The sequence below is a fragment of the Salminus brasiliensis genome, chromosome 1 (assembly GCF_030463535.1).
Source record: "Salminus brasiliensis chromosome 1, fSalBra1.hap2, whole genome shotgun sequence".
Classification (NCBI taxonomy): Eukaryota; Metazoa; Chordata; class Actinopteri; order Characiformes; family Bryconidae; genus Salminus; species Salminus brasiliensis.
Window position 1 is genome coordinate 15,169,609 of NC_132878.1, and position 27,641 is coordinate 15,197,249.

General features: G+C 40.1%; 1 protein-coding gene across 3 annotated transcripts in view; it reads left to right on the top strand.

The window, feature by feature from the left end:
• The first annotated feature begins 2,500 nt into the window (after positions 1-2,500).
• camk4 (calcium/calmodulin-dependent protein kinase IV) overlaps positions 2,501-27,641 on the top strand; it is a 36,691-nt gene continuing 11,550 nt past the window's right edge. The window contains exons 1-6 of one of the 3 annotated variants that reach the window (XM_072672902.1): positions 2,501-2,654; positions 2,790-2,950; positions 14,892-14,970; positions 17,411-17,473; positions 19,267-19,349; positions 20,317-20,389. In XM_072672902.1, coding sequence (XP_072529003.1) covers positions 2,835-2,950; positions 14,892-14,970; positions 17,411-17,473; positions 19,267-19,349; positions 20,317-20,389 — 414 coding nt within the window. In that variant the 5' untranslated portion in view covers positions 2,501-2,654; positions 2,790-2,834. Of the gene's footprint in view, positions 2,951-14,891; positions 14,971-17,410; positions 17,474-19,266; positions 19,350-20,316; positions 20,390-27,641 lie in introns of all 3 variants that reach the window. The other 2 variants (XM_072672910.1, XM_072672894.1) reach the window with 2 other exon arrangements.

Consider the following 27,641-nt stretch of genomic DNA (forward strand, 5'->3'; position numbering starts at 1 on the left):
TAATCTATTGACAGTTTTTCTCTGAATTCTGAAGATTCTGCAAGCTGTGTGTGTGTGCATTCTAACATCTGTGTCAGCAATGGGTGTAACTTAGTGTCTTAATGCATTCCACCAAGATTTGGACACATATTTGGTTATTGAATATTTTGGACCCTGTATGTATTGTTTTTTCCTATTTATTACCTAGGGATGCTGTTCTCTTACATTACTCTAGATAAAGAACCGCTCAAAGCCACCACTGAAAGATAAATATTGCCATGACATTCATGAGTGAACTACAGATGTTCCTTATGTTGTGCCACCCTGTTCCTCCTCACCTATGATAATTAAAGGACAATACTATAAATGGTTTCACCTCAAGCAGCTAACAAGCCTAAGTAACATAGAATGAGCAGGTTCTGCATTGTCGATTCCTCCGACATCTGTTCTGCACCAGAGAAAGAGTTAGAAGGGAATACTAAATCACGTTATCTAGGAAACCCGTCCATATGCATGTTCCATACAGCAGCTGCATGTCCCATTCCACCACTCGCTATTAATCAAACTCTACTGTCAGCTTAGAAAAATACTTTATTATTATTTTAAGATCTGTCACGATGAGTGACTCAGATAAGAGAAAGGAATGGTTAAGCTCTGTATTGACTGTATGTGTGTGTGTTTGTGTGAGGAGGAAACATGAAGGTTGTATTTGGTGAGCAGGTTTGGAACAGATGGGCCTCCCTGTGTGGGAGAACTCCAGAGCACTCATGCTCAGCTTGAGCCTTAAAGAATGACCAGTCATGCAGGCCAGAATGGATTAGGACTCCAAATGGGGGATTGCTCTTCAAACCTGCTTTTAGTGATGTTTACTCAAGCTGCTATGGAAAGTGGGAGTGCGTACGTTTTTATTCCTATTTAAATCAAAAGCAAGAGATGACCCTTACATCCAAAGTCCTAGGCATGTTCTTTGTATGAAGGTTTGTAGATCATACATTACTGTCCAACTCATGCAAAAAGGGTATTTTATTGTGATCCGTAAGTTGGGGAAAATGCAGTTCCACTGCTCCACGGCCCATTGAGCCCATCTTTTGAGGGCCAGCTACAAATTTTTAATTATGTTTACCTGGGGGTCCAGTGAGGGCCAGCTTGTGCCTCTTGAGGTAGTCCAACACATTCCTCACATTCTTGTAAATATGTTTACTTTAAATATACTTATAGAACTAAAAAGTATTAGAAATGGACAGGGTTGAAAGCTCAGGTCTGCTCAGGTACTATGGATGTGTTTTGGCAAGAACCTAACAATACAATAAAAAAGTATCACAATGGTTATAATTGAATATTTATATAGAATAATTTCTATATATTGCGTTACTGTAAGCAAGTCAATATATTGCAATTTCTCAAAGCATATAAAAAAATCACCATGTCCATAAAATCCAAATAAAAGAATAATTTATTTATTTTTTTATTTATGTAATCAGAACAGCAGGATCTGAAGACTGAGTACAACACTGCCACCTAGTGGTCAGGGTTTAAACAACACAAAATGAACCACTGTCTTCCACCAATCTTTACATATAGACTATTAATAAAAATCAGTTCTGTATTTTTGATCATTAATACAGTATTACAAAACTTATATTGCGATACTTTGATATATTGATGTTTTCTTACACCCCTATCAGATACCAGCCTATATTCTGTGCAGAGAGCATTATTTGACTTCAGTGACCTTTGGTTGTTCTGTGGAATCTGTTGGCAACCGACATCAATTTCAGGCCAGAAGAACAGAGGCTGAATTTTAGTTGAAAATGAAATTCGGGGTGACCTCAAAACCCAAACATTGGACAGACGTTAAATTTTAAGTTACATAGCTGCCTGTCAACATACAGTTTACAGACAGTCTTGATATTTGACAGATGACGAATTTTGGTTATTTAACACTACGACTAAAAGCCAACAGCGTAAGAATACGACACATTGTGTGGACGTTAACATTAGAAAGTTTAGCAGACGTTGGAATTTGGTCACCATACCTGACAACTAAGCATTGGTAGTTTACAGTAATGTGACGTTGGCATGTGATGTTCGGAAGACGTTGGACTTTGGTTACTTATCATCACTACACTGAATTTTGGACACCTGACATCACAGCCTACATTCAACCAGATAGTCAACGTTGGTCTACTACACATCTACTGTGTGCCAACTCCTCCATATCCCAATCTAAACCATCAAGGCGAACAGACATGGGGGGGTTTCTGTGTGTCCTGAGGAAGCCTGCCACAGTGCCCCCCAAGGTTTACCCCTTGTATCCCCAAATCTCTAGTGACACCCTTGGTGAGAAAGACTGGACATCATGAACTTCGTGCACACTGTTCGTCACAATGTGCTATTCTGATTGTGACGTTATGAGCGTTCTGGAATACTGGCGATGTCATAATGGAGAAGGGGGGCGGGGGACGGGGGGGGGGGGGGTTATGTAATTGTGACAGCCCCTGAATTCGCCTTACATTGGCGACAGTAAGACCCAGTGGAAAGCAAGTCTAGCAGCACGGCCGAGCTGATCTGGTCTGTGAGAGCGACGGCAACGGTGATGCAGCTGCCTCCTCACACAAACGTCCACTCAAGAGGTGTGTAGCCGCTCAGCTCACCTCAGGGGCTGGAATTTGCAGGTAACGTGGTAACGCTGTTACCCAGATCCCACCCTTCTCGCTGATCGCCGAGGGTTGTTTTAGAGCTAGTGTTTTTTCTTCTGTACCCCACCTCTATTTGGGCAACTCGCTGCTCCACATCTCAATCCTCTATAGCTAGCCCTGTGTAGGAGACCCCCGGATTCAGCCGAGGAGCTGGACATGCTTAAAGTCACTATGATCACATCCAGACCAGGAGCAGCTCCAGAATACTGGATCGACGGCTCGAAGAAGGAGACGCTGGCGGACTTCTACGAGCTCGAGTGCGAATTGGGACGGTGAGTGCTGCTCATGAAAGCAGCTTTCGTGCTCCAGATCATGTGTGTGTGTGTGTGTGTGTGTGTGTGGAGGGAGCTTGATGGTTTACTACTGATGCTTCTATGTAGTACAACATTAATAATAATCAATTTTCCATTCATTCATCTTCAGAAAGTCTGGTGACTTCAGATGTCCCTAATAAAATGCTCTGATCAATGATTTTTGTTTATGTTTTATTTTATATGTAAATGTACATTCATTTGTACCTCGAATTAGAAGGCAAAGTCATTCTGTCATGTTTTGCTTGCTATTTGTTGTGCAGCTCTAGGTTCTCTATCTCTTTTCTCTCTAACCCCCCCCCCCCCCCCCCCCCCCCCCATCTCTCACAGATGATTTCTGGCAGGGAGAATTGAGAAAGCTGAGATTTCTGACAGGGACTCCCAGACAGCAGTGAATCAGTGTGATAAATAGAGACGCTGTTTATGTTGACACCTATCAATCTGTCACCAGGGCAGAAACTCTGTAACTTGAGCAGACACCACCAAAACAGAAGCTTCTATGGATGCCCAAATAAACCCTATAGTCAAACTGTACGTGAACATCTCCGTCTGGCAGGTTCTGCAAATTAGCACTAGTGTAGAACATGTGATGGATTTGTCTTGCTATCAGATGAAAGTAGATTTTGAGACTGACTGGTCTGAGCACTGCCAAGAGCGTGTTTAGGGATAACGGTTATTAATCCTGAACTGACAGGGGAATTTGTGTCTGGGAGACTCAAAATTGTTACTCTCCTCTCCAAAAACGCAGTATCTCACTTATAAGCTTTATTCCTACAGACAAGGCCATGTCATGCCATGCCAGGAGTCTGCAGTCTGTACCTTCTCAACATGTTCTGAGTGTTGGTGCCATGGCCAGAGGCACAGTAAGCTCACTTGTATTTGTATTAAGACAGAAAGGTTATGGCCCTTTTGAAAGCCAGTCAAAATACTGGTCAAGACCAGATTTTGCTGGTGGCTAGTTTCAGGTGGTCTAATCTGGTATTTGATGGTCAGGATGGTTGAAAAGGATGATTGTGTCATCCAGATAATAAAAAAAAACACACCATATGAGCAGCTTAGCTCTTGACCAGCATAGGGTATGTTTCATTTCTGTTTGGTGGACTAGCTGATCTGTCAGCCTGACCAACCTGGTGAAGCTAATCAACCAGTATGACCAAGCATATAGTCCTGCACTACCACCATTCTGGAAACTAACAGGAAAGTGTAGTCCAGTGCTCTAATCCCTCTCCTGGAAACCAATGCTATGTGTTCTAAGCAACAAAACACTGGACGGACCTCACAGGTCTAAATAGAATTCGTTTCTTTGTCTTCATGGAAAGGCTTTCACGTGTGCTTTGATGCATTGATGCCGTTTTGAGCTTTGTAGTGAACTGAAAAGGTTTTGGGAGGTCTAGGATTCTAATTACCACCAGTGCTGTTTCATTTGAGAGAGGAACCTCAGTGCATAGAACTGTCAGGAATCGCTACAAAACTCTCCCACATGGAACCAGCACTGGCTGCAGATCTGGAGCTTGCTATCGGTACACCTGAATGCCTTTTATACTTTGTGGAACTTCAATTCATTTGGAGCTTGAGTTAATCCATGATATTTATCTTGGTGAAAAAGTGGAGTACACAAGCTCCTGACCTGACAGACCACAGCTGTTACTGGCCCCACTGCAAACAACACGCTGTTCTGCCCTATTTTTCAGATTTGGATGGAAAAATGGCAGCATTTCATATATCTTAAACATGGGGCAGTAGCTGGTGAATCACTGTGCCTTCTCCAGTGGTGCCAAAATGTAAAGCACTCTGTTCCTGGGGAAGGAAAAGCAAGCTGAATCTATAATGAAACTTCTTTCACTCCACAGAGAGCTGCCCTATCTCTCTCTCCCTTTCTCTCTCTCTCTCTCTCTCTCTCTCTCTCTCTCTCTCTCTCTCTCTCTCTCACACACACACACACACACACACTCTCTCACTCTTATATAATGCTAGGCAAGTAGAAAACAGAAACAGGAGCAGCTTGTGTAACATACACTTCTGCACTCCCCCCTATCAGCTGTGCATTAAGTGCACAGAAACGCTGAAGCTGGGGAATCCATTATCACTAACCATCAGTGGCTACAGTCGGTTAGTTACTGGCCTAAGCTAATAATGCAGTACAATGACCAGGAGTACTTTTAAACAGCCGAGAGATGAACTGTTATGTTCATGAGTTTGCATAAAACATCATATAATGAGGTCATCAGATATACAAATAAGAAAATGCCTCATTTGGCTTTAAAATATACAGACAGAGCCAAAAATTAGGTCACCAAGTGTGAATGTGGTGACGCAAATTAATGGGTTTCACTTCAGGGATGTAAGGAAATAGCGATATATTGTGATATTATGTTTTGCAATACTGTATTGATTCTCAGAAACACAGGATTGATATTAATTTAACAGTGCAGATGTTGGTGACAGACAGTGGTTCATTTTGTGTTGTTTAAGCCCTGAACACTAGATCTCCATCTTCAGATCTCACTGTTCTGATTATGGTGTGTTTTTATGACAGTTTTCATATAAAATTGACTAAAAAAGAATCACAATCTATTGTCTTGCTTACAGTATTGCAATATATTGCAGTATATTGAATCATAACCTCTGTAACATGATACGTATTGTATGCCAGGTTTTGCAATACACAGCCCTATTTCACAGACACTATATATCATCATAAAAACATCAGGGCAAATTAGACATTAGGCATTATATATCCACACAGTACGAGTCAGGCCCTATCCACTCAAATCTGGATATTTTAAAATCTCTGTGATGTTTTAGGCTGGGTTTTGGCCTTCTGTCCACACGACAATGCAGTTTTTGGACACTGAAAATAATCTTCAAGCTGGAGGTTTATTGAAATCTCTGTTTTCAGGGAAAACGCATTCATGTTTCTGGCAGAATCTCAAATACCTCCTTACTTCCTATTCACTGAACTACATAAGTCAAAAAACTTACAGCGTCTACACACACAGAGCTAGATTTCAGATTTCGACATATGAATGAATGTAAATATGGTTCTATAACAAATATATAATGCTCTGATTAGATTTAAAATCCAGAATTTCATCACTTGCATAGTGAACTACATAGGGAGTCATTTGGATTAACCTCTGTGTGTACTCCCTTTTTCCTGGTGATTTGATGTCTCTCTTAAAGAACTACTGTCACCCCATACAGGGCTAGCATGCTCATTCAAATATTTTCAAATACAGAGGGAGTGGAAATCTCTCTCTCTTTTTTAAAAAATATTCGGCTACATGTGGTCGGGGCCTTAGGCTTTTCTTTGAGATCATTTCATCTGATTATGTCCCAGTCATTCATTCACGCTGTTGATCAAATATACTTGAATCGTACTCAAATCCACAGATTTAGCATTTGCTGCTGGGATTCTCCATCTCCATCTTGAGAGAGTAGAGCTCAGAACCATTAGCAGCTACATAGCATCTTTATCAAGACATTGCCTCATATATAATCACATTTCGGAGTTTATGCTGTTTCCCCGATTATGTCTGGCTATTTGATTACTTCCACAAATCACAGTTCATTTCCATGAACTACAAATCACACTCCCCACTGTCAAGCTTTGCTATTGTAAATCTTCATGCAAATGCACTCTAAAAATGATATTTGCCTTTTTGTTGTGCACTATTATAATTTTTTTTTTTTAATTGTTGCTAAACTTTTATCTTTGCAGCTCATTTAGCTCATATTTATGCCAGTCATTTCTGTGGTCAGACCAAAAAACAGGACATTGTCAAAATTCACTAATGGAAGCCTCTTAAGTGCCATTAGAGAACATTATTGTCTCATTTTATGTGTTTCTGTTGCGTATTTGCCTTTCTGGTAGGTTTAGCCATTTGAGATATGTGTGTGTCTGTGACTCCCACTCTGAAATGTAATGTTATTAGGGTGATGAATATTGATTGGATTTGGGTCATTAGTGGTGATGAGGGCTATGAGGAGTAGAGCCATGTGGTCTGGCTTTGATGATGGACCCATCTGTCTCCATCTCCTCCATTTAATATCACTGTGGAATATATATATATATATATATATATGTTGTGTGTATGTGTGAGTGTGTGTGTGGCAATCTTCTTGAGCAGCAATAACTTCAACCAAACGTTTATGGTAAATGGTGATTAATCCCAGACTCCTGGAGGAATTTAGACCCATTGCTGGTTCAGCTCAGTGATGTTGGTGGGTTTCCTTGCATGAACTGCTCTTTTTAGACTTACTGACATTCTTCTGTAAAATTTACTGATGCAATCCAGAATTCATAAGCTCATCAATAATGGCAAGTCATCCTGGAGGTGAGGCAGCAAACACCCCGAAACCATGAGACTGCCACCCACCACGTACCACCCCACAGTTGGGATGAGGGTAAAAAAGCTTTATTTGAGATTCCATAGAATATTCTTACAGTTGTCTTTGGGCTTGTCAATATGGTCTTGAGCAAGAGTCATACCAAAAAAAATACACATCACTATTGTTCAATATTTGCCTGATGTTGAACTCATGAACATTAACATTACTTAGTACAAGAGAGGCTTAGATGTTGCCACAGGGTTCTTTGTGATATTCTGTGATATATCTGTAATATTATTCGACCACACCCTTAAAGCGACTCCATGAAAGACTAACAGTGGAACTGAATTTCCTCTGTTTGTATATCACCTGCCCCACAGTGGATTGGTAAGACCAAAATAGTTTCTTAACTGGTGAGCTTCCATAACTCATTTTTTCTGGGGTCCTCAGGAATCTTCATTAATGAAGGTATGGCACACTTCCATAAACCTGTGTGGTGAAGGCCGGACTTGAATAGTAAAGGCCCAAGTTTATGTTCTTTCATTGGCAGGACCTGCAACATTAGTACCTGATTTCTATCCTCTTGACTGAAACACCTGAATTTAGTTACCTCTTCAAAAGATTAATTCTTCTTTACATTACTTAAAAATATGTATATATTTGAGGTAATACTGGTTTAATAACTGGCTCAATAAATTTATGTGAATTTGTTCATTTTTGGACTTTTTTTAGATTAAGGCCTGATTATGACAAGTCAAATTTATATAGAAATATAGAAGGTGTAAAGGGTTCACAAACATTCTTGGCACTGTATAAAGTTTTGAGATCCATATCCATCCAAGCCATAGCCCTAACAAGCTATTAAGGTCTGAGACCTTGGTATAAGTTATTTGAGCTTAAATCTACCTATATTTAATGGGGTGGAACTCAGGACTTTGGGAAGACCAGGAAGGGCCACCTTTGATGTGCATTTGGGGTCATAGTCCTGTTGGAAGACCCAGTTGTCTAGCTGATGGTGGCACTGGTGTTCCAGCAGCTTACAGTTCGCGGCAGGCCCGTACCTGTGCCCGTACATGAGCCAATTTCCTCTCAGCTGAGGGTGGCAGTTTGGGTCTTCTTCCAGAAGAACTTATGTTAACGAATGTGTAGCAGAACTGATGATCCTGGAATCTGCAGTTGTTTAGAAGAAGCATTTCTGTTTTGTATATGATCATCCTTCTCATATCTGCCCTGAGCTCTTCAGGCATTCCCATTGTACTGTGTTTTGGTCAATCCAGTGAGTTCTGTCAAATAAACCCTTTTTATGTGGGCACAGGAAAGCTAGCAGCTGTAGTTAATCACAATAATTCTGAGGAAAAGAAAAAAATAAGTTCAACATCATTGTTTAGGCATTTATGCATGTGGTCAAGCTCTAATAGCCCTCTGTCCTATCAGATTTCTTTAAGGTTTCTTTAGGTTTTCTGTTCCATAGCCCTCTTTGGCCTGTTTAGAATGGTTTGACTGATTGAGTTCTTGTGGGGGACTGAAGTTTTGTTTAAGGTGGGAAAATAGAGGCCGGAAGGCTGGCAGCCATTGTCGAAATCTTTTTAAGGATATACACATTGTTCTAAGAAAACATTATGTAAGAGAAGAATAAGAAAAGAGCATAAAAGCATAAAAGAGCATAAAGGCACCATGAATTGAAACTATTCATATTGGATATGCTGACATAAGCTCACAGGACATAAATATGTCCCCTTTATAACAGTGGCAATCCTGTCAGGTGTGCACATAGAACCCCATTAATAAAAGTAAGTTGTGGCCACTACTTAGTAAGATGTGAAAACAAAGTAATTAATCATGACCATGGCTTAGTAAGGTGAATGTTCTCCTTTTCTCCTGTCTTACTAAGTTATGGTCATGACTTAATTATCTCATGCTCACACCTTACTTACCAAGTCATGACCATGGCTTGATTATCTCGTTTCCACACTTTACAAGTCATGGCCACAACTGAATGATCTTGTTCCCATGCTTTACTTAATCATGCTCACGACTTAATGATCTTGTTCTCATTGTCATGACTTAATTATCTCGTTCCCACGCCTTACTAAGTCATGGTCAAGTCTTAATTGAAAATAAAACTTTGATTAAAAATAAAAGAAAAATGAGTGTTGTCATGTCATTCTTACTTAAATCAGGGTGCAAAATCACAGTGCGTATTGTGAAATTTGCGGATCACCACACTCCTACTGCGTATGTGTGATTTGATCCTTAGGGGATCGGAAAGGAAGGACGCTATCCTGCTTCCTCTCATACATCATTCTGCAAGTGGAGCCTTCTCATTAATACAGATCCTTCTGCCTGGCCATTGATTAACCTTTAATGTTCTAATGAAATGAAGCATTCTAGCAATTACAAAGCAAAGCTCAAGGCAGAGAAAAATGGTAGAAAAATTATTTAAACCAGTGGTCCTGGAGCAGAGCTTTCACTGCTCATACACGCTCATAGAAAAAACAAAAACAAGTGAATGGGTGGCCAAAAAAAAAAATTCTTTCCATGCATATTTCCAAGCATATTCTGCTTGTCCAGAGGGTCCTTCAAAGGTTTCAGGAGCAAAGCCTGAATCTGGCATCTCCCAATCTAACGTCTTTAAAATTCCACCTCTACCTTGTTCATGTGTTAATGACAACATTTTCCCCAACCTACCACGACCATATCTCTCCGTTCTACCTCCATTACAAAGCACAAGCCATCCGAACTCCAGCCCAAAGTTCTTCAAGTTCTTCCCCTTCTCTTGCAGTCTCCTCCCATATTATCGTGTACTGATGTTATGAATGCTATCCAGAATTGCAAATAGTTATTTAAAGAAGCATGCATGGGTAAGTTTAAGGAACCTAAAGTCCTACAAATGATTCTTTAACCCCTTAGATCATGTATCCCACATTTATTTGCTTTCATAACTACATTACTGTAGTTAATTAACACTCATAATGTCCTGAAATAGAACCCAGTGGGACTCCACAAGATATGCTAAATGAAACGGCTACAAAAAACTGTTTTAACTGTCATTATAATAGAATAATAAACCTAGGGTTCAAGGGATTAAGTGATGCCACAGAAGAACCATTATTTGTTCCATAAAGAACCATTTCTGTAGAAGAGATGTGTTTGAAGAATGTTTTTTAGAAATGAAGGTTCTTTACGCTCACATATAAAATGTAAAGAACATGGGGCATCCTGGACCAGGGTAGACAACCACTGATCTAAACAAAATCCCCTCAGCTGCTTTTTCTAGGAGATTACCTGCCAAATGTTCAGATTTTTTGGGATTCACTCAAAAACACTTCCTGTTACATAACCCTTAGCTCAAGGCCTTAGTTTTTAGGGGGATGATCCAATATTTTGGAGACATGGTGATTATGGTGACTGTAAGCTGACTGGCTCTCATGCTTGCTTCTCTATGCACATTCTGAATGTACGTCTGTGTGTGTGTGTATGTATGTGTGTTGGGGGTTATGGGAAAAAATAAGTTTGTATTCCAGTGTTTGGGATCTGGAGGTCTTGACTCCAGATGCTAGTTCTAGAACACTAGAGTGGCCTCTTCCCCTCAATTGCATTAGCCAAGCTGTCCACCCAAATTTCATTTATTTGCACATTGGACACTCTCCAGCTGAGATGCTTGCTTGTGCCTGTGGCGGCTCTGTTCAAGCATATTGTGTTGGTTCAAGGCCAGTTTTGATTTCTGGCCTAAGCTGATTATATAGTGGACTGGGGTCAAAACGCTGATCTTGCATCAGATGTTGACAGGGTGAAAATAAACAGAGCTTTCACTGCATCTAAATGTGGGCTTGACCACTTAAAACTATCGCCAGTCTAGTAGTGGCTTTATGTGAAATTAGAAACCCAGTATGAAGGAGATTGAGGAAGGTGGTAACATTTGAGCTATATATTTAAAAGTTTGATATAATATATAATAACAGATATAATAACAGAACGGGCTCCAGCTCCTCCTAAAACTTGGGAAGTAAAAGCAGATTACCTTTAAATGTATCTGTTAATAAAAGTGAATTAAGAATCAGCCTTTATCAGCAGGCAGAATGAACGGAAATAAACACAAGGCCTATCTTGTGTTAAAACTACCTATGAAAGAAGCTGGAGAATGTTGCAACACATTTCTGTCTGGAATGTGAATGCTTTACCACTATATGTGTCTGTTACAAACATAACCTGATTAGGAAACTCAACAACAAAACAATAGACAACAGTGTTTCTGTAAATATACAGTTTCTGTAACTATGGGTTATTTTGTAATAATATTAATAATAGAAATCATACTCAAAAATATAGTACAGAATTTATTCAGGTACATTTAAGAAGAACATTTGTTGACTTTCCCTTTATTTTTCTTCAAAGCTATCGTGACCATACCTCCTCTTTTTTTTTAGACGTCATCTTTTTTGGATGTCTGGGATTTTGAATTGATCGATCGTTTCCTTTATATATATATATATATATATATACAGTGAGTCCAAGAAGTATTTGATCCCTTGCTGATTTTCTTTGTTTGCCCACTAATAAAGACACTATCCTTCTGCACTTTTAATGGTAGATATATTCTAACATGGAGAGACAGAATATCAAGACAAAAATCCAGAATATAATTTTAAAGAATATATTTTAATTAATTTGTATTTCAATGAGGAAAATAAGTATTTGATCCCTCTTGCCAAACACACTCAATACTTAGTGGCAAAGCCTTTGTTTGCAAGCACAGCGGTGAGACGTTTGTTGTAGTTAACCACAAGTTTAGCACACACACCAGGGGGAATTTTGGCCCACTCTTCTTTGCAGATCCTCTCTAAATCATGAAGGTTGGTGGGCTGTCGCTTGGCAACTCTGACCTTCAGCTCCCTCCATAGATTTTCGATCGGATTGAGGTCTGGCGACTGGCTGGGCCACTCCATGACCTTAATGTGATTTTTCTTGAGCCAATCCTTTGTTGCCTTTGCTGTATGTTTAGGGTCGTTATCATGTTGGAAGACCCAACCACGGCCCATTTTCAGATCCCTGGCAGAGGGGAGGAGGTTGTCCCTCAGGATTGTGCGGTACATGGCTCCATCCATCTTCCCAGTGATGCGGTGAAGTAGCCCTGTACCCTTGGCAGAGAAACACCCCCAAAACATTATGCTTCCACCTCCATGCTTGACGGTGGGCACAGTGTTCTTGGGGTCATAGGCAGCATTTTTCTTCCTCCACACATGGCGGGTGGAGTTGAGGCCAAAAAGTTCAATTTTGGTCTCGTCTGACCACAAAACCTTCTCCCAATAACTTGGTTCATCTTTCAAATGATCATTGGCATACTTGAGGCGCGCCTCCACATGTGCTCTCTTCAGCAGGGGTACCTTTCGGGCACTGCAGGATGTGAATCCATTGTTGCGCAAAGTGTTGCCAATTGTTTCCTTGCAAACTGTGGTCCCAGCTGCCTTCAGGTCATTTGCTAACTCCTGCCGAGTGGTTGCAGGACGATTTCTGACTGTTCTCAGCATCATTGCCACCCCACGAGGCGAAATCTTCTTTGGAGCACCGGGCCGAGGTCTGTTGATTGTCATGTTATACTCTTTAAACTTTCTGATAATTGCACCAATAGTTGTTACTTTCACATCCAACACCTTACTAATCTTTTTGTAGCCCATTCCAGCTTTGTGAAGGTCAACAATTCTGACTCTGAGGTCCTGTGACAGCTCTTTGGTTTTACCCATGTTGGAGACTTGAAATCTGTGTGATCTGTCTGATTCTGTGGACAGGTGTTTTTCACACAAGTGATTAGTGAGAACAGGTGGCTTCAGGTCAGGTAACAAGTTGATTGGGAGTGTCTAACTGGTCTGTAAAAGCCAGAACTGCTAATGAATACTAAGGGATCAAATACTTATTTCACTCCATGAAATACAAATCAATTAATATATATTCCTTAGATTTATTTTCTGGATTTTCTTTTTAATATTCTGTCTCTCCATGTAAGAATACATCTACCATTAAAAGTATAGAATGATCATGTCTTTATTAGTGGGCCAACGAAGAAAATCAGCAAGGGATCAAATACTTCTTGGACTCACTGTATATATATATATATATATATATATATATATATATATATATATATATATATATTTGTTTTTACATTGGCATTTAACAAAAATGGTGGGTAAGAATAAAACTAAAACGAAAAGCTTTTTTTTTTACTTTACTAGTAATATTGGAATACATACATTGAAATGAAACGAGGTGATTTAGCAACCTAAGCTATTAAGGTTATTTATTAGTCTTGGTAAATGAGTAAATGTTAATGTATCAACATTTATTAACATAGTTGCATGATTATAGAGATATTTAACACCCTCCTACCCTCACACACAAATCACTAAAACTAAAATATGTTCACCCTGTCAAAGCACACAGACAAAAATGCTGAAATTGAACCAAATAGTGTGGAAACGTGGTTTTGTAAGTAAGAGAGAAGCCAAATGCAGCTGATGTAGGACAAGTTTTCAGTAAAAGCTCCTTAATTAATGCGTAGGCCTATTGTACAGTCTCTTTACATTATACATTACAATGACATTGCTATATTTCTTAGCATTTCTTAGCAGGTGTGTGTGAGTTGTGCAGTTCTGTGCAGAAGTCTTAGGCTCCTAAGCACATTATTTAAAACTATTTTTCTCAGCAGTAAGAGTTTTTACTGTGTAAAAACTCCAGATCACATTAGAACAGATACAGGTATATAGTAAATGCAGTATATAGTAACCAGAATTTCTCATTTCGAAGAAAGTAGTTGAGATCTTCTGAACTAGTTTGAAGAACAAAGCTTCAGGTTTCAGATTTCTCCTGGATGTCTCCAGCCATAGAGTGGATGTGTTCAGTTCCATCAACTGCAAACCTGATTTAACATCATTAAACTCATTAAAAATCATTCCAATTAAATTGATTTTTTGATTCAAACCAGGTGTTGGATGATAACTCTACTTCCTGTTGTACCTTCATGTCTTGGTCATGCAATTATATACATTATATACAATTATTTACATTTTACATACAGGAGAAAAATTCTCCTGTCAGTTCAGCATGGTGGTGGGGATATGCATCAGTATATACCCCTGTAACTTATTTCTGATTGGTGGTCCTGGGGGTGTTAGAGCAACACTATTACTCTGTGGGACTAGGGGAGAAACTAGGGTAGAGACAGAGTGGAGGAGACTGGAGAGGGCAGAGCCAGAACAGGGAAACTGTGACAGTTGTGTTGTGATTTTATAGCCCTGGGACTGTAATTAAGCAGGGGAGTAGAACTAATTAAGGCACACCAGTAACCTAAGTGTACTTGCCTTTATTTAATAGTGTGTGAGAGCAGGACTCCAGAGAAGCCTGGCGTGAGGCCTCGAGTCAATATCATCAATCTAATCTGTCCAGTATCCAATAGTGTGGTCTCATTCTTAATAACGGCTGGGTTGAAATGAACATTTGTCTTTTGTGAACGATTCAAAAGCTGTGATTCATCTGTGCTGTTCCCCCCCGTTGCTGATGTTCTTCCCTCCTTCAGGGGAGCCACATCCGTGGTGTTCCGATGTCGGCAGAAAGGCACGCAGAAACCCTACGCAGTGAAAATGCTGAAAAAAACGGTGAGTATTCTGACAGATTTCCCTGCATGATACATGAAGGCTTTCTTTTCCACGCTTTTGTTCTCGCTCCCCAGTTGGGCCAAGGAGTCTCAGTCATCAGGATTCCCCCTCTAGCTGTTGAGAACTTAAAGAATCTCTCTACTTTTCTCTCCCACATGATGGCTTGTAATTGCTGTCAGACAGTGATGTAAGAACGGTTGCTTTCCACACTTAACATGCATATGAACTCCACCGATACCACATTGTCAACATAGCCTTCAGTTTCTTTTCACTAGTGATGAACTGATCAGAAATAATGCAAATATAGTCATTTACCAAAACAAGGTGTTGGACAATAACAATTCTTTTTAAAAATTCTTTTGTACCTTCATGTTTTGGTCATGCAAATATATCAGTTCAGCATGGTGGTAGGAATAAGCATCAGTAATATTATAATCAGAAATAATAATAATTTTCAGTTACTATGCAACACCATACTTTATGACTTTATTAACTCATTACTTATGCTTAATTATATGTAATGTTGGTCATGGTAAAATAGTGATAAATATTATCTGGCCTTAAAACTATCAAAATCTTTTTGAAAACTTATTGGCACTGCATACTTTACCATTTAGTGTATGCTTTTAGAGGCATTAAATGCAATTCTGCTTTGGTAAGTTTCTCTAAAACAGAACATTTAATGACAAACCACTCTCATTTAGTTCATCATATCTTTATCCATATTTAATTATGGAGTCTAGTTTTTTAAACTAATCTGACAGATCCAAAGCTGTGATTATTTACCATGTACAACAATTTTGAAAATAAGATAATCCTTTATTAGTCCCACAGTGGGGAAATTCTCAGTGTCATAGCAGAAAGGGATAGCAAGACACTCAGTTACAAAAATGTAGATAATTTACACTATATACACAAAATAAATAATGTAAGTAAAAAAACAATAACAATATATTATTTACAGGTTATTTACAGGTAATTGCAAATGACTCTTAATTGAACATGTGTGTGTGTGGGGGGGTATTGCACATTGTAATTTTCACATTGAGGGATCTCTGTTGTGTTATTTCTCTGTGTTCAGTATTTCTCTGTGCACAGAAAAAAACACTGTCTTCAGAAACACTGACAGCATAATAGAATACAGTGGGCAGGTGCTGAATCATCTGCCCATTGACTGCCCACCAGCCCTGACATTTTCAACCTGAACTTCCGCTTTGCTGGTTTTTCATTGCCAGCCACACAAACATATTGCACACATAGTCTATGCAGTGACAAAGTATAGTTTCCCAGTTGCCATATTTCATTACTTTTAGCATGCAAACATAAATGAAATAAATAAGTAAAAAAGTCCCTTGTGCTACAACTTCACAAGTGCTACTCGGACAAGGCCCCACTCCACAGTGTCGCCTGATGGCTGTTGGCTGGAAGAGTAGAAGCAGGAAGCAGAACGTTAACCCTAACAGCTAACCCTATCCACCTGGCTGTCCCATCCTTCCTGCTGTCCAACTTCTGCTTCCGGGACAAAAAACTGGACTATCCCCAAGTCCAGCTGACTTCCCAGTGAGAGTTTAGAGACTGCTGTGTTATTGGTTTTTATGGAGATACGGATTCCAGACAACACCATTAAGCTGGGCAGGTTAGCGTTTTCTATCTGCAGACCGGAATGCTGATCTGTACAGTAAGGGGACCTGCATGTTTATTTCAGTGCTGAATTGTGTAGGACTGCTGCATTAGGCAGGCCTGAAAACAGCAAGGGCCACATTTTCCTGGCCATCTCTGGGCCATGGCACATGAATTATGAGACACCTAGACCTGCTTGTTGCAGTAATGCCTCCCTGACCTCAGCCTGTCAGGATGTGGAACAGCACTTTCAACACCACCACAGTGAGGACTGGTGCCCCTTAGGGCTGCATGCTTAGTCCACTGCTGTTCACTGTGCTGACTCACGAATGTGCTGCAAAATATAGTACGAATCCCATCATCACATTGGCTGATGACACCACTGTGGTGGCTTTCATCAGCAGGAATGACAAGTCAGCGCTCAGAGAAACTTGGAGCAACAGCTTCCTCCCCTAAGCTGTAAGACAGCTCAGGAACTGAAATGACCACCCCCACACACTTTTGGTTTAATCACACATACCTCTGTTTGATCTTGCTCCCACTCAATCACTTTCAATGGTGATGTTTGCAGCTAAGTACTGTATTAACAGCAGTGCTATATTTTAAAGTCCTTATGGTTTGCTGAATAGGCCTTGTTAAAGGAACATTCATCATTAGTATGACACAGCAAGTCTTACTCCTACAGTATTGGAGTTATGTTCATATACTGTTCATAATATTTAGTCATATGTATGGAATTGTAATGTATGGTTGTAATGATGGTATCGAGATATTTAGTATGGAATGAAGACTCAAGATGATTCCCTTGCTCTTCTCCTAGGTTGACAAGAAGATTGTGCGAACAGAGATCGGAGTGCTACTTCGCCTTTCTCATCCAAATATAGTAAGTCTGAATTGAAAGAATTTCTTAACTTGACTGCTGAGTGATTACCTAAGTTCTGTTCGATTTGAAGAAAAACACCAGCATGTAGCAGTGACAGTCTTATACCAAATGTTAAGCACCCTTGATGACACTTAATGACACATCTTTTTAAATTGAGAAGCAATTAACCCAGTATCTGTAGCTAATCAAACATAAGGCACATTATTTTCAGCAAATCCTAATGCACACAACTGCTTGTATGGCAAATCAAATGTGGTTGGTGTGGCACAACAGATAAGTCGCTCGTAAGTCCCTTGTAAATCGCTCTGGATAAGAGCGTCAGCTAAATGCTGTAAATGTAAATGTAAATCCCTAAAATGACCTGCGAAGAACCTGCATGAAAGTGCAGCTGAGTCTAAAGGGTGGTGTGCCGTTTCACTGTGCAGCGCTGCTTGCATAAACATATTCTTACAAGAAAAGTCATACAAAGGGAACCTTACCTGGGAGCTCATCACAAAACATTTGAAGTATGCTATAAAACATCTTGACAAGCCAGAGGAGATTTGGAAACAGGTGCTGTGGACTCAAAATAGAAGCCTTTGGTCACAATCAGCAAAGGGATGTGTAGAGAAAAAGAATAGCTGCATTTCACAAAAAGTACACCTAGCCAACTGTGAATCAGTTGGGGGAAATGGCTCTATCATGTTTTGGTTGTGTTGTAGCCAGTGGCATTGGCAGTCATGCACGGCTGGAATGTAGAATGGATTTCACGAAATACCTGCAAATCCTGGATGTAAATGTCAAACTATCTGTGAAATGGCTGAGGATAAACAGAGGATGGTTTCTACAACAGGATAATGATCCAAAAACAGTCCTCAAAACCCACCATGCATGTGAGACAACCCAAGCATTTATCAGAACTAGAGGCCTTCTTTGAATGGGCTAAAAAATCTAAATATAAGAACTGAAAGATGCTTAGCTGCTACAAGCTGTGGTTTCGGTCTAAATAAGTATGATGAAGTACTGATTCTGTAAGATGCCCAACGTTTGCACAGATCGCACTGATGATTTGATTTTTTACATTTTCTTTTATTTTTTACATTTACATACAAGTCATTTAGCAGACTCTCTTATCCAGAGTGACTTACTAAAGTGCTTCACTGTTTACTTACAGCCTTAGCTTTTTTGTATGGACTAGAATCCAAATGATACCTCTAAGCTTAGATACTACTAAATACAAAAGTCAGTATGAAGAACACAATACTCAACACACACTTTGCCTAAGTACTCTTGGAAGAAGAAGTTTTCAGTTCTGCGTTTGAAGACAGCAAGCGACTCTGGACGCCCATGGGAAGTTTGTTCTACCATTTCAGTGCCAGGACAGACAATTGTTGATAATTCCTGATAGTATGTAGTGACAAAAGCTTAAATATCAGAGATGTAGGATGTAAGAGAACCTGTTAACTACACACAAAAAAAAACTGATTTACAGTTTAGTCTTTGTTCTGCACTTCCTTATGTTTGGGTTATGCTGTAAAGAACTCTTGAATACCAATTAAAATCAGTATTTACCAGTATTTCTTTTGGTCAAATTAATTATTTTACAGGAGATGGTGAAGAGCACAGGAACAAGAGTTACCTGTTACAATATAAACAGGCTGTTCTGTACGCGTCTGTCCTCTAAAGGCCCTGCCTTGCATAATAGTGTCCCACAGCAGCACTAGGTAGTTAACAATGTTTTAATTTCCTCTCTCTCTCTCTCTCTCTCTCTCTCTCTCTCTCTCTCTCTCCTTCTACCTCATATGTTATGTCAGATCAAGCTGAAGGAGATCTTTGAGACACCTTTAGAGATCAGTCTTGTCCTGGAGCTTGTCACTGGAGGAGAGTTATTTGACAGGTCAGTTCCCTAAAGGTTGTATTTATCATCAGAGCAGCTTTATGTGACCACATAACTTACATCACTGTATATGCTTAAAGCTGTCTGGACACCCTTTCTAATCAGTGAATTCAGTTAGGTGCACTCAGCCTGCATTGTGCTTAAATTGCTGAGCCTGAACAATCTCCATTGGAAAGCATGATCAGCAAAATAGCAAAAAAGGAAAAGTACATTGGGATTAACTGAGAGCCATTGAATTATTCTGTGATGTTGTAGTGATCACAACTATTGACCCAACATTAGTACATAACATAATTAATGCTCTGGCAGGTAGTGTCTTCCCATTAGACTTCCCATTAGGATAGATTCCCTTTTAAGAACATTGGGCCTTGGATAAGCAGGGGTCTATAAACATTTGGACATATAGTTTTTACAGGCTAATCTGTGTACACTTTTTTCACTGATTGTGTGTTTTTTGAATGTCGCTAACAAAGTTCTGTCAGTGTAATTTAGTACATAACACAGCTTATCTATTGGTATATACACTCCTTAAAAAGGGGTTCTTCTAAGGTTCTTTGGTAAAAAGCAGTGGGTCTGTATAGAACCATGACAACTGTAAAAAACATTTGAATGCTTAAATGGTTCTTTGCCTAGTTAAAGCTTTTTTGAAACACCAAGAAAAACTCATTTTGCCTCAGAGAGCCTGGATAGTACTACTTCACACAAGTCAGGTTTAGTCCATAAACCACAGTTGAAGTGTTTCTGTTAAATGTGAGTCATTTTCCAAAAGGGCTTTTTCTCATGGACAATCGATAGGAGTGTCTCTCACCATGCGCCGAGGTGTGGTTGACTCACCAGCTCACATTGAGACTGGAAAACAGAGAGGTTGAAATTGGAAAAAGTGCTCAGCCAACTGAGCCAACTTTTTCTTGCCTCCCTGCTCAATACAGAGTCATTTTTAGACCTGAGGCTTTCCTTTTTTTTACAGGGTGGTGGAGAAGGGCTACTACAGTGAGCGGGATGCAGCAGATGCTATCAAACAAGTGCTGGAGGCTGTGGCGGTGAGTTGCACCAGCATGTTGAAAGTGCTTTGAAGGATTGATCATATTTCCTGGCATATCTGTTCCATTAAAACCTTTCATTTCCACTGTGAAAAACATCAAGCCTAATTAAGAAAATCCACATGCACGATTGGAAAAGGATGTATTCAAGTGAGGTACTTGTTTTTAATTAGGCTAGGTTGGTTATTTTTATTTTATTGTTGAATGTATGTATTACATAAATGACATTCAGAGGTTTAACACTGTAACACAAACACTGGAATTATACCTCACCAGTTAGTGCTGCAGTTCTCTCGTTGGGTCCTGTTAGCAAGCTGGAGAGATTATAGCTGGTTAGCTTTTAGCCTTGCCCCCACTCTCTTCCCTGGGTTTCGCCTTCTTGAGTTTTACCATAAAAAAAAAAAATAAAAACATTAAGCTGAGCTTTTCCTTCTGATATGTGTTTAGCTCCAGTTGGATCATTAGCTGAAGGAGCCTTGGGAGGATCCTTGTTTGCTTCTAAGGCTTTCACTTTGTTGCGTTATAAGTTTGAGCTCCCCTTCTGGAGTCTGGGGGTGATGTTCTGCTGTCCAGTATCAACAACACCATATTCTCCCAAAGTCTCCAAAGCATTTTTGCCTGTTTTGCCAGCTTTGACTTTAGAGCTTTTGCTAGTGGCTATCGTGGCTATTGGCTCCATGCCTAGTGCCAGGCATGGGCTAGAGGGGCATAAAGCCCCCCAGCATTGAGCTATAGAGTAGTGGAACTGTGCTCTCTGGACTAAACCTTTAACTTTTAATACCCTTGATTTTGGAAGAAACAGTGAATGGGCAGGTGTCCTAGTGCTTTTATCCATATAGTGTATGGATGTAATTATTCAGTATGGTAATAAATATTCAAAAAGGCCAATGCCAAGTCTCTTCTAAAGATTGCTTATTTGCAAATCTGCATTGTAGTAAAGTGGGAGAGGATGGGCTAAGCTCTGGGGATATGCTAACACACTCATGCTACTGCACACTAAAGCTACTGAGATTTTTTTCTAAAGTTGCTTTTTTCTGAAGCCAGTGATTCTAAATACCAGTTAGTAGGAGGCTGTTTCAGTGTTATAATCAGTAGGTGGACTCAGATCCCAACAAGAGGTCATAGATGGCTGTTCTCTCTTATTTCTCTCCCACATTTTCTTCTTTCAGGCTCTCTCTCTCTTTCTCTCTCTCTCTTTCTCTGACCGTCTCTCTCGTCTTCTCTCTCCCCCATGTTTGTTTACTTGCGAAGCTGTAATGAGGCTCCCACAATGATTTGCATCTCCATTGCAGAACATGTTGTTGCCAATTGTATCTGTTTCACTTGACAACCATATAAGCCCTTTTCGCTGTGCTACTCCCATCACCTAAGTAACCGGGGTGGATATCAAATCACAGAAACAGGATCAGTGTATGTGTGTGTGTGTGTGTGTTTACAGTAGCTCACAGTTTCATGCGGTACCTTTTTTCCAAGTGCGCTCTCGCCCGATGGCCCTCGTTTTGCCAAGGATTGCTGTTGCCAGGGAGATGAGATAGTAAGACAGTGGGCAAATTTCTCATGTGCGGCTTTCAGCTTGGAGAGTTGGCAGCCTGCAATAAAGCGAACGCCTCTCTGGCTCTTACTGGGTCACAGAGAACCAAGTGGCAGAACAGTTAATGATTCCGCCTCTCTTCAGAAGTGACACATCTTTTTTTTTGGGCTGCATTTTTCACAGTGCAGTGTAGTTGTGATGGGGGCGGCATGGTGGCGCAGCAGTTAGTGTGTGGGACCTGGGGTTGTGGGTTCGATCCTCACTCCAACTCTAACGGTCTGCACTTGGTGTATTCTCCCTGTGCCCACGTGGGTTTCCTCCCACCTCCTAAACTACACATGGTACATTACTTGGGCATGCCATATTCCCCCATAGGTGTGTTTGATATCCTGTGATGGACTGGTCTCCATTCCAGGGGGTTTTCCAGCCTTGCACCTGATGATTCCAGGTGGGCTCTGGACCCTCCGCAAACCTGACCAGGACAAGTGGTGGATTGATGGAATAAATTGTGACTGGAATTTTTACAGGATCTTAAAAGCAGTGGGCTCTGCTTTTAATTGTATGTGTGTTTGCATGTTACACCACAGTAGGGCTCTTACAGTACACATGTTTTAAAAAGAGGTCAGTGTTTGCTTTGATTTCCTGACTATTGAGCTCTCAATTAGTATGTTCTAGTTTCTGCAGTCAGTCCAAAATAAACCCCAAAATGAACCCCCAAGATCTACAGGTGCACCCCTAGCCAAAGTATATTTTGCCCTGTGACCAGGCCAGGCAGGCACACCACATAACACCCAAAAAGTCCTTACAGTTCTGTAACATGATCTGGATACGAGTGTCTGCTTCTATCTTATAACAGATAAAGGAAACCAAGTAATTCTGTAAGTAAATGTATGTTTTGGGTGTGTGGTCTGTCGAACTGATCAATCATGGCAAGGCAGAGAGCATAAAATTAGCCAGTATATATATATATATTTTTAATTTCAATAGAAAAGTCTTTAACAGTAAATGGTAGCACAATAAGAAATATAAGCTACTTAAACCTTGATGTTTTTGTACTAATGTGTTTACATGTTTAGCACTTAATATTGTAATCATTAAATGAATGTAACAACATTTTGCACCTAACTCTGTCAGAAATGTAATACAATGTATATTACAAATGATTGACCTACAAATTGAATAAATTCCCAGTTATGTAATAAGGTTTCACATTATTGGTAAAAATGGTAGTACATTAACAGTGAAAACCCTGTATTAAATTATTATATTGGATTTTATTATACTTTATTACACAATTTATTTTGACAACGTTTTTTAGTTTCAGGGTGTTGCTGAATAATTATTACAGTATGAAGTGCTTGGACATGTAATCACTTCAGGTTGTCTTTGCACATGTTTATTAAAGTCTTTTGTTAAATCTTGGGAAAAGGTATATTGCTGAATTTGTCAATAAACAGAGTTGTGTTAGATAAAGCTGATTTTAAGTGAAGGTAGCATATGGGAATACTATTGTTAATATTGTAAAACTGTTAAGGATGTCTGGAAAAAAACTTTTGACTACCATTAGAGACCATTAGAAGAGGCCAGAGGCCCACTAGTATTAAACTAAGATGCAAACATTTCTTTTTAACCTTTTTTAGTCCTCAATTCTCAAAACCATTACACCTTAACATGCCATGCTAGTGAGATGCATGCTAGAGCCAACTATCAGGGGTGCTGGCTTCATGCTGGGTTTCTAACTCCTAATATTGAAATGTTTCTTGTTATGAAAAGAGGCGGCTCTCATTGCCATATGCTGTGATAATTCACTCAACCATACTCATGTACAATGTGGTTATTAAAAAAATAAACTATGCTGAGGTTGTTCTAGGAATAAATGATTGTGCTGTATCATAACTGAACCACTTCTACAGCTCTTCTCCGTTACGGATGCATCACTTCTCGGCATTAATGAGCTGTGCGTTTTTTGACCAAGCAAGTAGAACAGTGCAGAGCGATGTATGATTTATATGCCCACCCTCTCTGGTGAGCTATACTGGCCTATTTGACTAAATAAGCTTTGTACCATGAAGAGCAAGGCAAGGCAGAGACCTTCTGAATTCTGTCTGATGATGAAGGGAGGCTGGGAGCGAGGAATGAATATACAAGGTAGCTTGTATGTGTGTCAGCTCCACTGAGTTTTGCACAGGGAAGAATTCCCCTCGGATGGCACAAAAAGATAACACACTCGCATGTCATGGTAATTGGTGTGGAGAGTCTAACTCGCATACTGCACTGTTTATTTTCAGATCCCAGCTTATGGCTGGACTGCTACCACAGCCAGATCCTGGTGTAGGCCATATGCTGGATATTTGTGCTTTTGTTCTGGTTATTTTGTATTTTTCTGCTAAAATTGATGCCCTTTAACAGACCAATTATGTTCATAACGGAAATAATGTAATTTACATACATAACGTCCACTAACAGTATAGCAGATTCTTCTTGAGGTGGGTCAAACCTTGCTGAAGCATCCACAGGCCTTTTATACCCCAGCCGTTAGCCTGTGCATGAAGGCAGCCACCTGCTGTATCCAGCATTTCACTGTAACCAGGCAGACTTCTCCAGGTCCATGCTGCTCTGTTTAATGAGTTTCCGTGGTAACACTCTTATCCAAGGCGTTGGCAAGTGCTGTATGTTGCCTGTAAAGCAATGTCTTAGCCATGCTCCTTTGCTGGTAACACAATGAGAGTGCCCTTGGTTATTGTTCTCTTACTTTTCCCTATACTTGTTTACATGTTGTCCAGGGAACTGGAGCTTTTAGGAGAGGTCAAGTGTACACAACGAATTATTTACACACGACAGGCTACTGTTACATGAATATACACTAAATGCAAAAGGTTTACATTAGGTGTAATATTTATAAAGGTGTTGCAGTGTTTAGTTAAGCTGTTCTCCTATTTGAGAATAAGCCTGGGGAAATTGCAAAGAAAAGAAAAGCAGTATTATAACATACTAGTTACAGTCAATCAAAATGAATAAAAAAACAAAATGTAATATTGGACAAATGCAAAACATGTTTCTTAAATTACTACTTCATGTATTTCTGAACCAAATAAATTGTTAGATAAAAAAAGTGCTGTTGGGATAAGTATCTATTTTGCAGATCATCATATTGATGAGATGTTTCAATGGTAATGGTGCAAGTACTCATGACTGTACTATGTACAGTGAAATGTGTTCATCTGTGGTAGTGACACACACACGCAAACTAGGGGCAGTGAGCACACACACACACACACATCCAGAGTGGTGGACAGCCAATTCTAGCACCCGGGGGGTTGGAGGGTGAAGGACCTTGCTCAAGGGCCCAACAGTGGCAGCTTGCTGGGCCTAGGTATCAAACCCACAACCATGTCATCAATAGCCTGGAGCTCTAACTGCTGAGCCACCACAACAAGATGGCCCAACAAGCACTTCTCACTTTTGGTAAATTTGAAAAAGCATCATGTTAGCATTCTCTTTGCCAAATCCACAAACTGCAAGAGTGAGCTTAAGTTTCTGAGGCTGAACCGTGAGCGTGGTCAAATTAGGTGGCCACAAAATATATTTTAGCCAGTCAACAACAAGGATGTGTCATTAAAGCAACATTGCATGAGAACTGGCATTTCTTCCTCCTGAGCTCCCCTACAATTTGTGTTGGGAGCCACTCCTACACCCCTAAAACACATTTCTGGACAAACTGAGTGATACAGAACTGTCACAAGTGAAAGAAGCATGTGGACTGACATGAAGGATTTGACACAAATATGACTTGGGTTACGCAGTGTTCTCATGAGCATTATTCTGCCTGCTACTTCAGAGTTGCATAGTGCAGTCAGCAGCATGCTGAGCCTGGAGTAGCAATGATAGGAATGCTATTCTCCCTTTTACAGGTCAGTGGAGCATCAAAATGGTTACAAAGCTGTTATTTTAGTATATAAATGATACACAGTTTTGCTGTAATCAATAAAAAAACACTAAAAGCTAACATGGTTATTTGTAAACAAAAATCACCAATTATATCCTTCATTATGTCCAGAACCTCAGTAACCAAAAGTTCCAGTAGAACCTCCAAGGAAGTACAGATTTCTCTACTCTCAGCTAAGATGTTCATGCCAAAAGTAGCATTTATGGGAGAGCAACACCTCAGAAAACATCAATGCTGGACAAAGGATTAACCAGGGATGCCCTGCACTTTATTAGTGTCTTCAGAAATAAGCCTAGTTATTTGAGCCTGTGCATAGGTTAAGCCCATATTTACTCAAACTCAACAGATATGCTGTGGCAGGGCCTGAGACAAGCAGATCATGAAGTAATTCTGCAAAGAAGAATGGACTGAAATGCCTCCAGTTCTTAAATCTAGTGTAACTCTTATAAGAATAAAATCACAGCCTTTTTGCATCAGTGGTGCAACATAGCCCTCCATGCAGGAGGAAGACCTAAAGGGTGAGTAGATTATATCAGTTATGTCTGAAGCAGGAAATGAGACAAGGGAGGTTAAGGTGGTTGCTTTCTGAGCAAGGAGAGGTTTATAGATCAACAGAGGGACATGACACAGAAGAAATAAGGAAAAAAAAGAAAGAGGCCTGAATCTCCTGAGCACTGACCGTGCCAGTAGAGGGCTGTGATCCAGCACAGTTTGACGGTTTCCCTGCCCTAGCAAACCAAAGGTGCTTCTTTTATGGCATCACTCCAAAGGATGCTTTTTGGCAGCTTTACATTTTTACAGTGTTTATGTTTACTGTAGCAGACTATCAGGGATTCCAGCCTTTACAGGAATCATTTTCAGTTGTGCATATTAACACATGATTTTACATAGAAGCTGTACTTCTTAATAAAGGACCCTAATTATCATGCAAGGTGTTAGAATTACACTCTTGGGTAAAAGGATCTATATGCTACCAAAATTTGATTTTAGGCTGACCTAAACAAGACACCAACCAAGGAGGACAAAAGGTGTCTTCTTGGTGTGCAAGGCTGTAAGTTGTCCTATTTCCTTACATTTCCCAAACAAAGGTACTCACAAGTGCCTCTCGTAAGTCTGCATCACATCACACTTTTGCGAAAGCAATTACCCATGATGCACTGTTCAGGGGTTGTGCTCGGGTGCTGCCAATTAACCCACCCGTTTGTAACTCCCCCTAGCACTAGCGAATCTCCCGACACCAGGGAGGTGAGGACTTGTACTCTAATACATGCAAAGCCAGTCACCACCTCTTTTTGAACTGCCACTGAGGCGACTGGTCCCCAGAGAAGTGTCTGGTCCCCAGCTCCAGCGCATCAGCTTACAGATGCCTGTGCAACATCCCTTAAGAGTGATGAGGGGAGAGAGTGCTATCTACTCACCCGGAGAGAGCACGGCCAATCTGCTCTAAACTCTCTGATACCAGAATGCTCACACCCCTTTTACCCTCATAAAAGTGCACTTCAAGGGGGGGCTCAGGGCTTAAGGCAGGAACTGGGACAGGGCCCTAGAATAGCTTCCAGGAAGCTGGAAAAGATTACAAGATGGAGGAGTAACAAGATGAAAGCAGGTGGGGGTGTGTCATAAGGCGGAGTAGGGAGAAGTATGGTAGCAAAGACGAAAAAACATAGCAGAATAAGGACAACCAAATTGTGTCAAAAAGCAAAAAACAGCAATATAATGGAGATACAAGATTTTTTATATAAGAAGTTATTATATAAAGTTTTTTTATTTCTAGA